This window comes from Saccostrea cucullata, unplaced genomic scaffold (genome assembly GCF_032062105.1).
Source record: "Saccostrea cucullata isolate Sc308-1 unplaced genomic scaffold, CSIRO_AGI_Scuc_v1 ctg2843, whole genome shotgun sequence".
Classification (NCBI taxonomy): domain Eukaryota; kingdom Metazoa; phylum Mollusca; class Bivalvia; order Ostreida; family Ostreidae; genus Saccostrea; species Saccostrea cuccullata.
Window position 1 is genome coordinate 44,151 of NW_026923129.1, and position 14,347 is coordinate 58,497.

Sequence of the window (14,347 nt, forward strand, 5' to 3'; positions counted from 1 at the left end):
TTCTATTAATGTGCATATTTCCTGAAAATTTCAATGAAATCCACTGCATAGTTGCTGAGAAATCGCGTGCACAAAATTTAGGGAAAAAAATAAGAATAATAATAATAAGAAACAATAGAATAACTATAAGGTCTTCCGTGAAGACGGAAGACCTTAACTAGAATCTTGTTGCCATGGCAACAAATAAGTCTTCCGTTCTTCTAAATCTGTAAAAATTTGCTTTTTTCTCTGCAAAAAACATAGATATCATATGTACTCTGAAAGAAAAAAACACTGAAAAAAGGTCTTTCATTACTTAAGGTACTTTGATTTTCATGACCAATCGTGTTCTTATGCATTTTGGCACTCATAAGAGCTACACGTGTATCATAGACAAACCAACAGACGAATGAACACCGTACTCTCATAAACTTCACTGTGTTTATGTTCTGGCACAATTGTGATGGTGTTATAAAAATGTCATGAACTAAGTTAGTACCACATTAAACGTAAAGTCGTTGACTTTTACAGTAATACTATATCGAGATTTGTCAGCAGAAAGATTATTCAACTACAGGAATTATTCAGCAATCGATTAATTGATTATATGTTGTTTAATGTCCCTCTCGAGAATTTTTCACATGGAGAAGCCTCCACTCGCCGGTGGAGACTGCAAAATGTTGTCCTATAATTTGGCTCTAATCGCCATTGAGCATTGAGGAATCTTTTTGAGTCAGTACCATCTGACACACGGGACCTCGATTTAAACGATCTCATCTGACGGACCGGTCTCCACGTCCCACAACTGAAGTCCATAATACAGATATATGATGCTCTAGCCGTGTTTTTATTTTATTTTTCATTTCTCAAATTTGTTGCATCAGATTTTCTTAAAGATCATACTTAATAAAAATCATTTCGAACAACTTTATTGCAATGCATACAGCGTCCGGAGATTTTGATTGACAGGTCAATACATGTGCACGTAGCACGTAGTGTAATACTTCTTAAGCAGAAAAAATATACAGAGAGTGACTATGACGGACTATGAAAACAGAAAATGTTTAATAAAGAATGGGTACAACTGATATAGAACTGATTTTTTGTCTATGTAAATGGATAGGATAATCAGGATTAAAAGGGAATCTCTCTCTCTCTCTCTCTTGCGTAATGAAAAATCTACTATAATAGAATATGAATTCTGTATACATGTTAATGGTAATTATAACCAAATGTTCCAGATTTAATTGCATAACGAATTTATAATTCAGAGGCTTATAGTAGCAATAATGTCTCCGAATAAAATCAAGAGGAGGGGGGGGGGCTTCAAAAGAATTACATACTCGGTAATTTTATGTTTTATGAATTAAAAGGAAAATATTTAAGGTTGCATGTACATACATATAATTATATAGCATTGCATAAAATTGTGTTCATTCGTATACTTCATCTAACATATCAACAGACCTTTGCAGATGTTTTTGTATCATGTTTTTAGCGTAGCATTATTTCACACAGAAACAAGTAACTTTCACATAATGTTAACCCTTTGAGTACTAGTATTTCACAAAAATCCAAGAATCGCTTTTTCTCATCTTTAATAACATCTCGGTTATATAAAAGTATAGATCATGTATAATAAATAACACTATAAGACTTTTAATCAATGAAATATACGTGTTAAAACCAAATCCAATCTAAAGATTGATTTTCTTTCTTTTAAGTTGCAGATATCAATTTATTTCTAAAGGCTTTACACCTACTCTTCTTTCTCCCAGTCCCCTTTTGAGTACATATAATATTTTAGAATCGAAAATAAAACTCGGATTCCGGGATAATTTCGCATTCAAATTAGAGAATGAATTAAGAATATTTTTTTTAAATATAATAATAACAGACATTACAGATTTACACTACGCTGACAACTTTAAACTATGCATATACTGAAAGCAGTAACCAACGTCATCTTTCATGCAGAAGTGGATAAGGAAACTCAAAGTCTTAATTATTTTTTTTATGTGAAAAGTGTGGATATAGACGTCTGCGACGTCATGGAAACTACCTCCGCCTTTATCTCGAAAGTTCTATTCCCACTTACAAGTCAGAGTTATCTATCTTTGCTCATTGTCACTACGTAAATAGAGAAAATGAATTTATTGACGGAACCTTAAATCTCCAAAATGTAGAATCCGATTGAATAAATAATATGTTTAGTATTTTTGTAGAATAATTTGTATATACATCGCTGTAATGTATACTGCGTACAATATTATTTTCTTCAAAGTGCTTAGTTGACACAGAACGGATATTTTTTCTTTAGATATAAATTTGTAAATCAAAAACTTTTAATATACAGACAAACACTACACAGTCAAATTTAAACTAATATGCATATAGTAAATTAAGTAACATTCAAAAGAGAGAATATTGAATGTGTAAATATGTTGATCTGGAGAGCGTATATATGTCTCTAACGTCATCAATACTATTTCCGCCTTTATCTCGAAAGTTCTATTCTCATTCACAGGTCAGAGTTATCTTTCTTTGCCCAACTTATACATACTACGTAAATAGAGAAAATTTCGGTACCGAAAATATACAAAGTGCGGAATCTGATTTAAAAACAAATTATATATTTAGTATTTGTAGAAAAATGTTTGTTTTACATAAGAATATCTTGAAAAAATATCTAAAAACAAAAAAATCAAAAATTGACCAAAAACAAATTCACTTCCGGTTCGGACAGGAAGTACTGGAAACACACAAAAACAACTTCAAAACAAATAGAATATCATGATCTAATACTCCTGTAAATTTCATATCTTTACCTCAAACGGTTTTCGAGAAAACTGCCGGACAAAAGTCCATTTTAAAATTCGAAAATCGGCCATAACTTCGGACCGGAAGTGAATTTTTCAAAAAACGGAATTTTATATAAACTTCATATATCAACCTACTTACATGAGAAAAATTGTGAAAATCTATCCAGCCATCTCTGAGTAATCGCGCTCACAAAATTTGGGAGGAATAATAATAATAATAATAAAAAGAAACAATACAAACACTATAAGTCTTCCGTTGTGAACGGAAGACTTAATAATAATAAAAAACAGAGTAAAAACAATATGTTCCCCAACTTCGTTTGGGGAACATAATAAAGTATTTAAATCATGAAAGTTTTTAACAAGAAGGTATTGATTTTTCATTTATTTTTCAAAGTGCAAATCTACATCTTCAATATATATTTCAATTAATATTTTGCACATACATGTATCTTAAGATTTTGGATGACACCATATCTATGAATAGAAGAGCATGTGACCGTTGTTTACTTGCGATTTTCATTCCCGAAAGTGAAGACTCAAAACATGTCCCAAACGCAGACATTGTCAAAACAATTGATGATTGGTCGATCAATGGCGATGAGACACATGGAGATAACGAACAGTATTCAAGATCAAAAATCCATAAAACAATACAAAATAGGAACAGAACAAACATCGACCTCCAAAACATTATAGGTGGGATCATGTGACATGGAGAAGAGAGCACCCCTGCCGACCGGTCACACCCGCCGTGTGCTCCTCGTCATGATTTGAAAATAGCGGAAAAATCCGTCGTCAATTCAGCGTACGGACTAACAATTAGTATGAAAAACGTCAGTTAGCATTTGACTCAATGATAAATTGTATTTGCTGACAAGGTCATTGTATCGACCATTGAACGTACCTTACGATATGATGACTTCAAACGAGACTACTGATATTCTTGTTTCATCAACTTTTTCTTTTTCTTCATCACGTGCATACGGAGTTTATGTATCTCAGTTGATTCGATACACAAGAGCATGCTCTACTTACGAACAATTTCTAAAACGAGGTAAATCATTGACAAACAAGTAATTGATTTACCTCGTTTTAGAAATTGTTCGTAAGTAGAGCATGCTCTTGTGTATCGAATCAACTGAGATACATAAACTCCTGATCCGTATGCATGTAATGAAGAAAAAATTGCTGCATAAGTAAGGAAAGTTGACGACAGAAAAATTAAAGTCATCACGTTTATCATAGAGCTTGGTTGGTAGATTACCATTAATGCCTTTTCAAGTAAAATATCCAAATATGAAACAGATGTGTCAGACTCTGTGGTATCTTTTATCTCAAGCTCACCAGGATATATCATATCGACATAAGAATGGAAATTAAAATTGTTAATTGACAATACATCGTCGATATGTTGAGGCTACAGCGAGTGTTTTCTTCTTTTAACGCATAAGAATTTGCACAAATTCTGCTTCATATGAATACAAAAATACGTCTGCTAATAACGGGACGCAATCCCTACCTATGGGAATTCCAGTAGATTGTGGAAAGACCTGTTCTCCAATATCAACATAGATATTGTCAAGCAGAACTCAAGCATCTCTTTAATGTCGACTTCAGAGTACTTGCTTGTACAATCAGAATGTTTTTTTTAACAAAATAGTTTTTCAAATGACCAATGACAAGGTAAGTAAATTTACGAGTTCCATTTTTATTGAAAAAGTAGCTGTCAATGATATCAAAAAGCCTGGACTTTAATTTATCGTGGGGAATGGTTGTGTATAAAGTTGAAAGTCTTAAGTTTTAAAGGTATTGAAATATTCAAAATACCATATATCAAAAACCCAAAACGTTTCTCAACTTTCAAAACGTTTTGGTTTTTCTGATATGGTATTTTGATTCAAATATTCAAATAACCAAAATATCAAATTTCAAATCCCGATTTGATTGATTAATAATATCAAATTTCAAAACCCGATTTGATTTTTTAATATCGGTTCAATATTTTAACTATCTAAAAGCTCTTTCAATAGACCAAAAGAGTTCATGAAATATTATAAAAATCTAAACCATGTTTAGAGTTTGATATTTTAGATATTTGAAGTAAAAGTCTAAAAAAAACTCAAGATGTAAAAAGTGTTTTAGAGTACTGTAAATGTATTATATTTAGCGTATACGATATTTGGCGGAAATTGGATTTTGAACAAGTTAGCGTTGATTTGATTTAGCGCACATCTTAATGCTCTTCTTCATAGATATATGCGCGAGGCATTTAGTGTTGTACTTGAATTAGCAGATATTGCTTTCCGCCAAAAACTCTAAAAAGAATGAACAGCCAAATGTAATACGTTTACAGTATTTTAAATTTTAGTTCTTAATTTCTAAAAAGCTAGAAAGCTTTGAAAGTTAAAATTTAAAAGTTTGAAGTCAAATTTAAATGAAGACAAAATATGTAACTGAATTTTGGAAAGTTAAGCGTAAACTTTCTGAACAAACGGTAGATTAAAAACTCAAAAATTTAAAATGCAAAAATCGGTTTTGGAAATTTGAATTCTGAACAGTTAAGGTAAAAATGTAAAACATTAAATTTTGAAATCCTCCTGTTTAGAAGTTTGAAATGTTAGAACTAACAGATTAAATTTCATTATTCCAAATCAGAATGAAGTTTGAAATTTAGAAATTTGAACTAATACATTAACATTCTAGAACTGAAAACCATTTTAGAAATTTGAATAAAAGTGTTATGCCTAGGTCACATTTAAGCCGATGGTCGGGCGACTAATTTTTTCTGGTCTTGTCGGCTGAAAGAACATGATCGGCCGACACGAGTATCGGGCGACATGGAGCAGTCACATTAATTCCTAGGAACAACGATGACTTGGATAGATAACAAAAAAAATCATTTTTCTTTAGAAATCAGCAATATTTTTCATAGATCTATATTCAGACAGGTGAGATGAGTATTGTTTGCAAGGCGAAGTCACAGAATTTTTAAGATTGTGACACAATGTTAAAAATGTGTGCAAATTTTGTTTATAATTTCATAAACACGACAAATGGCGCATATCTAAGCAGCAAAAATTACTTTAGATTTCTTTATACCTTACGGATTAATTATTATGTTAGTTCCGTTCAAAAATATATATCAATCTATGCATCAAATTTTGTTTGTGTTATGTATCCTTAATATGTTAAATATTCACAAGTCGGCCAATCGTCGCCCGATCATCGAGCTCTGAGCTACAGTTTGATTTTAACCGTCGGCCGAAATTTTGGACACCCTTATTGTTGAACGACGGACGACCGACTTAATAAACTGACCGCTGGTGGTCGGACGATGATCAAAGGTTGGTCGACGGATAACTTCAATTGAGGAAATCGGCCACCGACGCAGAAAAAAATACAACTTGGACCGATGGACACAAAATTGATCGGCCAACAAAAAAAAAGGTCAAAATCGGGCAAGACAACGGCCGATGAACTGCCGACTTTCACCCGAAGAATCCCATTTTTGCTTCAAAAACCGTCGGCCGTGGTTTTTTTTTGGAAATATGACTGGGGTTTTACACGGACAATAACCTCAAATACATTTCCAAAAACGACGATCTGCCGACAATTTTTTGTAGCAAAAATGGGATTCTTCAGGTGACAGTCGGCAGTTCATTAGCCATTGTCTTGTCCGATTTTGAACCTCTATTTTTCGGTGGACTATTTTTTTTGGTCCATCGGTCCAAGTTAATTTGTTGTCTTTAATTGAAGAAATCCATCGACCAACCTTCGATCATTGTCCGACCATCGGCGGTCAGTTTATAAAGTCGGCCATCCGTCGTTCGATAGTTATGCGTTTCCAAAATGTCGGCCGACAGTAAAAATCAAACTGTAGCTCAAAGCTTTATTGTCGGGCGACAATTTGCCTACTTATAAATATTTTACCTCGTATATTAAAAGATTATATCAGTCATTGAATAACAAAATCATATTTCACAGAAATATTTGAAAGATACATTAAATGAAATTTTGTCCTGCCTTGCAGAGACCTTCAAAAATTTTAAATTAAGGGATAACTTGTTTGAAATCCTAGAACGTGACAAGATTCGGTCACTGTCATACTTCATATTCCAATTAAATTTTCGTCGCCCGCGTGGCGCAATAGTGGTAGAGCGTCTGCTCCAGAATCTCGGAGTTTAAAGAGTTCTTGCGTCACGGGTCTGAATCCAACTGTGGAGACCGGTCCTTCGGATGAATCCGTATTACTGAGATCAGGTGTCACAGTTGGTGCTAGCATGAAAAAAGATCCTACACTGCTCAATGGCCCTAAGTACCGAGAATAGGTCAAAAGATGCAGCTCTCCACCGGCAAGTGGCGGCGTCTCCTTATGAGTGAGGAATTCTAGAGAGGGCCGTTAAACAAAAAAATTATATTTATCTTTTGGAATGATAGTAATGATACTTTTAATAGTGTGTTTAATCAATACTCTTATCATTTTTGAAATATGTTATAGCAACCTGTTCTTGGAAGCAAAATTGGTGTTGGCCTGGAACTTGTGAGGGGTATTTGGCCAAAAACTGTGCTTGTGACGATGGGTTTTCTTTGTCATCGAGAGGCTCCACCAAAATCTGTGATTGTATGTACATAAATGTCCTTACATAAGGGTATTCATTTTTTTTAGGCCAAAAAGAAAAACAAAAAAAAAATTACAATTTCATGACATTTCCTATTTTATTTTAGTAAATATTTCTCCAACTTTGCTCACTTGTCGACTAGGAGTAGAAAGCAATGCCGGAGAAGTAAAGAATTCAACATCTACAGGATCCTGCCTGGAAGAAAAGTCGAATTTTATGAATTTTCAGCCAGAGCATTCTTCATTTGTTTTTGAATTTGCATTGAATGTTCATGTTTCAGCACCAAAACCGGATCGGATTTATGATTATTCATTCGGCATTGTAAAAGCTTCAGTATCAGTGTCCAGAATGAACATACATAGTAAGTAAAATAAGATTCTGGAAAAAATATAGTTTAAAAACATATTTACGGAAAGAAAATATTTCAACAATACATGAACGAAAAGGTTGTTTTGAGCTAGTAATTACATGTATGACTACGACTTATTGCAACTGCAAAAGCAAATGGCAAGTTCTTTATTCATATTGAAATATAAAAGAATTAATTTTGCAATCATTACAAAAGCTTGATACAAGTCAAGTAATGCTCTCCATTCCCACTGAGGAGGACATCTGGATGAAAAAATAATTGGGCTGAATATTGATTGCGCTTATGTTCGGTTACTGTATTTGATCAAAATATTGGGACCAAACTCCTTCAAAATCTTTCTCCTTTGCCGCTAAGAAACCTTGCACATAAACTGCATTTGTGTAGAAGATTTCAATAATTTCAAAGAGTTCGGTTCACTTCATGCATAAAACGGCCCTGTAGATATACCAATTTATTGACTAACAATTTAATACAGTAACTTGATCCGAAGAGCCGTATCACGTCTCGTTGACAGGCGCGGATCATCAGACGCTCTTCGTCTCGTTTGATTTGATGACCCGCGCCTGTCAACTCGACGTGACACGTTCCTTCGGATTAAGTTACTGTTATTATTTACATTTGCGAATGTTTTCCTTTATATAACACTACTGAAAGCAATGCGTATCTATAACTGAATGAATACCGGTACGGGGTCTAGAGGTCATAGATGTGCGGATGGATAATCGTTCGACGTAATTTCTCAGTGAAGTCATAAAGGGTCGACGCGCGTTCAGTGGATTACATATATGCCGTTGGATTTGAAAAAATAATGTATTTCACACGTTAAAAGTCACAATCAGACAAATATAAAGTATAAATAAGTCAAATGTAAATGTAATAAGGTATCATTTTAAAACATCTATCGGGCTATAAATACGGGTTGATACGAGATTAAATTCATCATAATGCCCCGCTTTATGGAATTTAATCTCGTGACCAACCCGTATTTATATCCCAACAGATGTTTTAAAATGATACCTTATTTCTTATATACATTTATTTAATAATTCAATTACATATTTATGATAAAGAAAGGTGCCTCTTTCATAATGGTTAATTTCAAGGCCCCTGGGTCAGAGGTACCGGGGGTACTCTTTCTGAAAATAAATTAATGCTTTGAAATCTGCTCTTTGCAATTGGTATTAACCAACCGTTTATGATGGAACAGAATTCATGATAAAATTTCAAAAATTTCGAAATATGTGGCCGCAGTTTCTGTAGGGTGGGGTGCACAACTGGTGGTTATAAATCGGAAATGCATTTTCTCTTTGTTACTCTGATATTTAAGAAACCAAAGTAAGCATGGTAAGTGTATAATTATGATAAGCAATGGTGCCTCTTTCAAAATCTTAATTTCATGGCTTTTGGATTAAAACCATCGAACCAAATAAACCGAAGTACGAACCAAATTAAATTGTTGGAAAGTTGTTACACGATACTTAGGTGACCTATAAGGCCCTTGGGCCTCTTGTTTAACTCTTAGACACAATTTTCAACATAGATTGTCCTTAAATATAATTTGTTGTGACTGATAACCGATAAACACTAAGCTGTTCTCATCAATCATAGGAACACGCACACAGCTCCGAGTACTTGAACCTCATCAGTTTAACAGATGTACCTTCAATGGGTTTAGGAATACCAACCCATATGGAAGTGTTATATCATGCAAAATGAATTTTGAGACACCGTGGCATTTTGAAGACGGAGAACGGTACGTTTTAAAATTATTCATCTTCACAAAACACAGAAGTTTCGAATGAACATCTCTTTATTGAAAACATACAAAATTTGTTTTACTTTCCTTTTACATTTAAAATTAATGGAACATCATTTTTTCTTTGAAAAATATCTTGAATAATTCAGTAAACCAGCTGTCATGATTCAAGATCATATGTTTAATTTTCTTAATAAATTTGTATATTATGATTAATTGAAAAATAAAATAGGCCAAGCTCTCTTCCAAGGGGAAATAAATTTATTAAAAAATTGATGGCATCATTTAAAAAATTTCGGATGAGACCGTATAAACCGAGGCCCCGTGTTACAGCAGGTGTGGCATGATAAAGATCCCTCCCTGCTCTAAGGCCATAAGTGCGGAACATAGGCCTAAATTTGCAGCTCTTCACCGGCAATGGTGACGTCTCCATATCAGTGAAATATTCTGGAGAGGGACCTTAAACAGCAATCAGTCAATCTTCTCAAGAGCACAAGGTCAGGAAAGATGAAACTCATGTAGAATCATCTTCAGTTAGTAAAAGGAGGTGGGGTGGGGTGGGGGGGGCTTAGTATAGCTCTCTCCTACCCGTGGCCGCTTGATCATATAAATTGTCGTAATCTTCAATATGTTCACCTCTATGCTGTGACGTCATGCTCAGCCATAGACAATATTTGCAACATGACATCAACAGTAAACAAATAAATATTTCGGTTAGTGCGATTGGCTTTTGAAAGGCTGCGACAAAGTTCATTTTCTGACTCTGCTTAAATTGCATTAGTCAATAATTTAATGAAGTACGAAATATTCTCCTCTCAATCAACCACGGCCAAAATGGGAGTGGTTTGCGACGATAGTGCAAGATATATTGGCGAGTTTCGATACTTCTTCTTGCCATTTATAATCCCAGTCGCGAATATTGAAAGTCGTAGAAAAAATTTCTTAGCGACGAATCGCGAATAAAAATCGCGCGTGAATTTTCTGATTTACAGAGTTCTTGGCTTATTAAATAGAACTACATATACATTAACAAGTTAATTAAGAAAATAAATTCGATTTCCAACTGTTCTATCATGCAAAAAAATTTCTCATCTTCATCCAACAAAGAAATAAAGAACTGTCATAATGCTACATCCATCTAGGTTCTGTTTGGAATTCACGTCCTATGTCGGTGGATACCTTCGAACTAAAGATTTTTCAGGAACAATATCACAATACCACATTTATAATTCTACAGAGGCATCACATGAAGTATGCATGATGTACGACTCTTCTCCGCCAAAACATTGTTCAGAAAATAGTACCTGTTTACATAATGAAACACTGATTATAGAAGATCGCATAACAAAATCTAGAAATTTGAGGATTTCAGTGGCAGGCTGGCATGATTCTCACCCATGGCCATTGACGGCTAATGAAGCTTCCGGTGTCGACAGCTATTTCCTTACTATACACGAAATACTTGAAATTGATTCATTAACACTCACAATGGATGAAAGGTCTTTGCTGAGTTATAAACTTACACGTGATATTAATGTTATACAGTTGCCTGATCGACAACCGGCGCTATATGGGCTTAGTTTAAAAGTTGGTGATAAAGCAGGGAACTTCAAATTGGCTAGGCGATTTGTATTGTTTGACATTTCGTCAAAAATTAAAACCAATCGCGTCTGCAAAGTAACTGTGTCATCTGGAAATCCTGCAACAAATTTCACATGGCAAATAAACCATGGGGAAATATGCATTAACTGGTCTGGAAGATACTACAATAGTTTCAATGTTCACTTCAACATACTTCGAAAAATCAAACCAGATTTTTATAAATTGTATAGCGGAGTATATGAGCAGCTTGAAGGCCAACTCCCAGTCAGTGGAACGCCAAATGTGAATGGAATTATTGAGTTTCTCTATGTCATCAAAAGAAATAAAGAAATGTTACTGAACAACTCGGTTTCAAATATCTTTAATCAATCCTTTTGTCATTTGCTGGAATCTAAGGATGGTGAGGTGTACGATATTACACTTACAGCAGTCGATATAATAGGCAACCGTTTAAGTGAATCACTGGTTGTTCGTATGGATTCAAGTGGTCCTGAAATACATTTTATAAAGGATGGCTCGCACCAGTCGTCGGAAAATGTAACAAATAATCCAAAATTAACATTTGAAATCCTGGATGAACACAGTGGACTGTATTCGGTAAATTGGACATTAGGTACCTCAGTAGGAAGTGCAGATTTAGGCGCTGGAAATCTTCCTGTTGTGCCTCAATCGCAGGTAATGTCCGATGTTTTGATACACAGTAATACAGTACAAGAGTTTTGAACTTGAAATAGTATATCTTTTGTTATTTTCTGCAGGGAGACACGAAGTGGTCATCTCTAATTTTGTATATTTCAAAAACGTTGAAACAAAACAATTCTAATACAATAATATAAAGTAAAACTCGAAAATACAATGCATGAAAATCACAATAAAATTTTACTTTTTATCAGCTGCTAAAAACTTTAAAAACAGTTGTTTACATTTTCAGAACTCCTGCGACCGTTTGAGCCTCTGTTATTGTCCAGAGACTGGGAACTGCGAAAAGTATTCGTATACTGTTAACGCGTTTGAACACAGATTCAAGAATTCAGATGAAACTCATAAAACAAGTTATTTTCTTACAATTAATGCAATGAATCACGCACTATTGCTATCATCTTTATCAATGGAAATCAAAGTGGACAAATGCTTAACTAACATATGTCTAAATGGAGGAATATGTTTCGTAGTGAACAGTAGCAATGAATGTTCGTGTCCGAATACTCATCATGGATCTCGTTGTCAAAACGGTAAAGATTAATAATACTAGTAGTTAGAAAGAATGGAGGTGTACAAGCGAAAATGTATTTCTGAATTTTAAAGTTTATGAAAAAGTTTTATAATTCAAAAATCAGTAATATTATATTTAACACATTTGATTCATTTATTCTGTATTGCTCATAACACGTTAATGCTATTTATCCAAAACAGCAATTCAAAATGATTTTTGAAAATGAGTGGATCATCTATTCTACATAAACGTTTGAATGACAAAAAGAAAGAAATTCAATGTAAAATCTATTTCATGTTTCAAAAAAGGAGTTTTAACAAACTTGTTTACTTAAATCAAACTGAAACATTATAAGATAAAAGACTGTGTTGCGTAGTTGTTAACACATAGCTCCACTGCTAGATTTGGACCGAGTTGGAAACGTGCATGGGGTTCTTTTTTTTCCCCACATACCTTAAAACATAAGTGAAAATGGATTATTTGATAAAATGAAATAAAGGAATCAATTGCGTAAAAGATTATGCTGACAACCAAACTTTTGAAAAAAAAATGAATTTTAGAATGAAGAATTATCTTCTCTCAGAACAGTGGATTGTTCTCCTCTTGTACGCTTCCACTCTTAAATTTAAGCTTTGATGATATAAAACATCTAGTATTTCTGCCTGTATTAGTTTCTCTGAATTCAAGAGATTTCAAAATTCAACATAGTCTACTTATTTAAGGAATATTAATGAAAACATCTAATCATCAATATATCTTTTTTAATGAGCAGCATGCATCAGACCAAAGCATTGTGAGGAATACGAGTGTACATCGGCAGAAGATTATGTGTGTAAAAAGTGTTACGGAGAAGGGGCTACTCCTGAAAAATCAGCATATTTTATTTCCACAGATAAGAAAAGCTACACGGGTTTGTATTATAAATATATTTTAGGGATTGACATTTTAACGATAAATATTACAAAGGAATTTTTAAAATGTAAAGGCATTATACAAGTGAGAAAATCAGTGCACTCTAATATTGCATATATAACACATTTGGACGTTCTTGTTAGCAAATAAAACATTCGTAAACTCAAGTCTCCGAAGCGCTGCGAACGGCCATTCCTATTTTACATAATTCCTGAGGGAGATGTCCATACACTAGCTGTATTTTTGTCATATTTATCTCTGACTTGTTTTTTAAAAAAATATATTTATATATACTATAGTGTCATTGGTTTACAGATTTAATACCACCGCAATTCGTCAACTGCCCCTCAGATAAGATACAGAAATATGATTCAGGAGAAGGTTCCTATGTAACATGGGAACCAATACACGCTGTGGACAATGCTGGCAACCTGAGTCTCTCAAGCAATATAAAAAATGGGGATTTCCTTATATTTGGTAGTCATCGTGTTATCTATAATGCGACTGATGATTCTGGGAACATAAATACTTGTAACTTCGAAGTAAAAGTGACGAAGATAAAAGGTAACTTAATTTTGTTAACTTTTTTACGACATGGATATTTTAAAAATTTATATGAGAATAACAGTGATAATCCTCAAAGGTCCATTTAAACAACAGTACAAATGGTGAGCAGAACCAAAACGGCCGCTTCCACCTTGAAAAACAGAGGTGGGATCAAGTGCCATGGAGAGATGGGTTTCCTCTTTCGATTGGTCACATCTTGTCATGATCGGGTAAAACTGAAAATTCCGTGGATAATTTTAAAAAAGCATGCAAACTTGTGGCCTAACATAGCTTGTATGAAATACGTTAATGAAGATTGTATGTACCCACAAGGTCATTGTACAGAATTTGCAAAATGTTGACTTTTAACGGGATTGTAATCATGTTAGCTTCAACTGGCTTGTCAATATCTTACCTTGTTTTTGAAATCAATCGTACCTTTTACACACGTATCGAATCAACTGGCTGAGAGATATAAACTCCACATGCAGATATTAAAGCATTGAATTGTGTATGCAACATAAA

General features: G+C 33.9%; 1 protein-coding gene across 1 annotated transcript in view; it reads left to right on the plus strand.

Moving 5' to 3' along the window:
• LOC134263224 (uncharacterized) overlaps positions 1 to 14,347 on the plus strand; it is a 43,322-nt gene that overhangs the window by 26,614 nt on the left and 2,361 nt on the right. Inside the window, exons 6-12 of the mRNA XM_062745538.1 lie at positions 7,303 to 7,425; positions 7,530 to 7,784; positions 9,402 to 9,546; positions 10,692 to 11,826; positions 12,083 to 12,383; positions 13,137 to 13,274; positions 13,592 to 13,840. Coding sequence (XP_062601522.1) covers positions 7,303 to 7,425; positions 7,530 to 7,784; positions 9,402 to 9,546; positions 10,692 to 11,826; positions 12,083 to 12,383; positions 13,137 to 13,274; positions 13,592 to 13,840 — 2,346 coding nt within the window. The remainder of the gene's footprint in view (positions 1 to 7,302; positions 7,426 to 7,529; positions 7,785 to 9,401; positions 9,547 to 10,691; positions 11,827 to 12,082; positions 12,384 to 13,136; positions 13,275 to 13,591; positions 13,841 to 14,347) is intronic.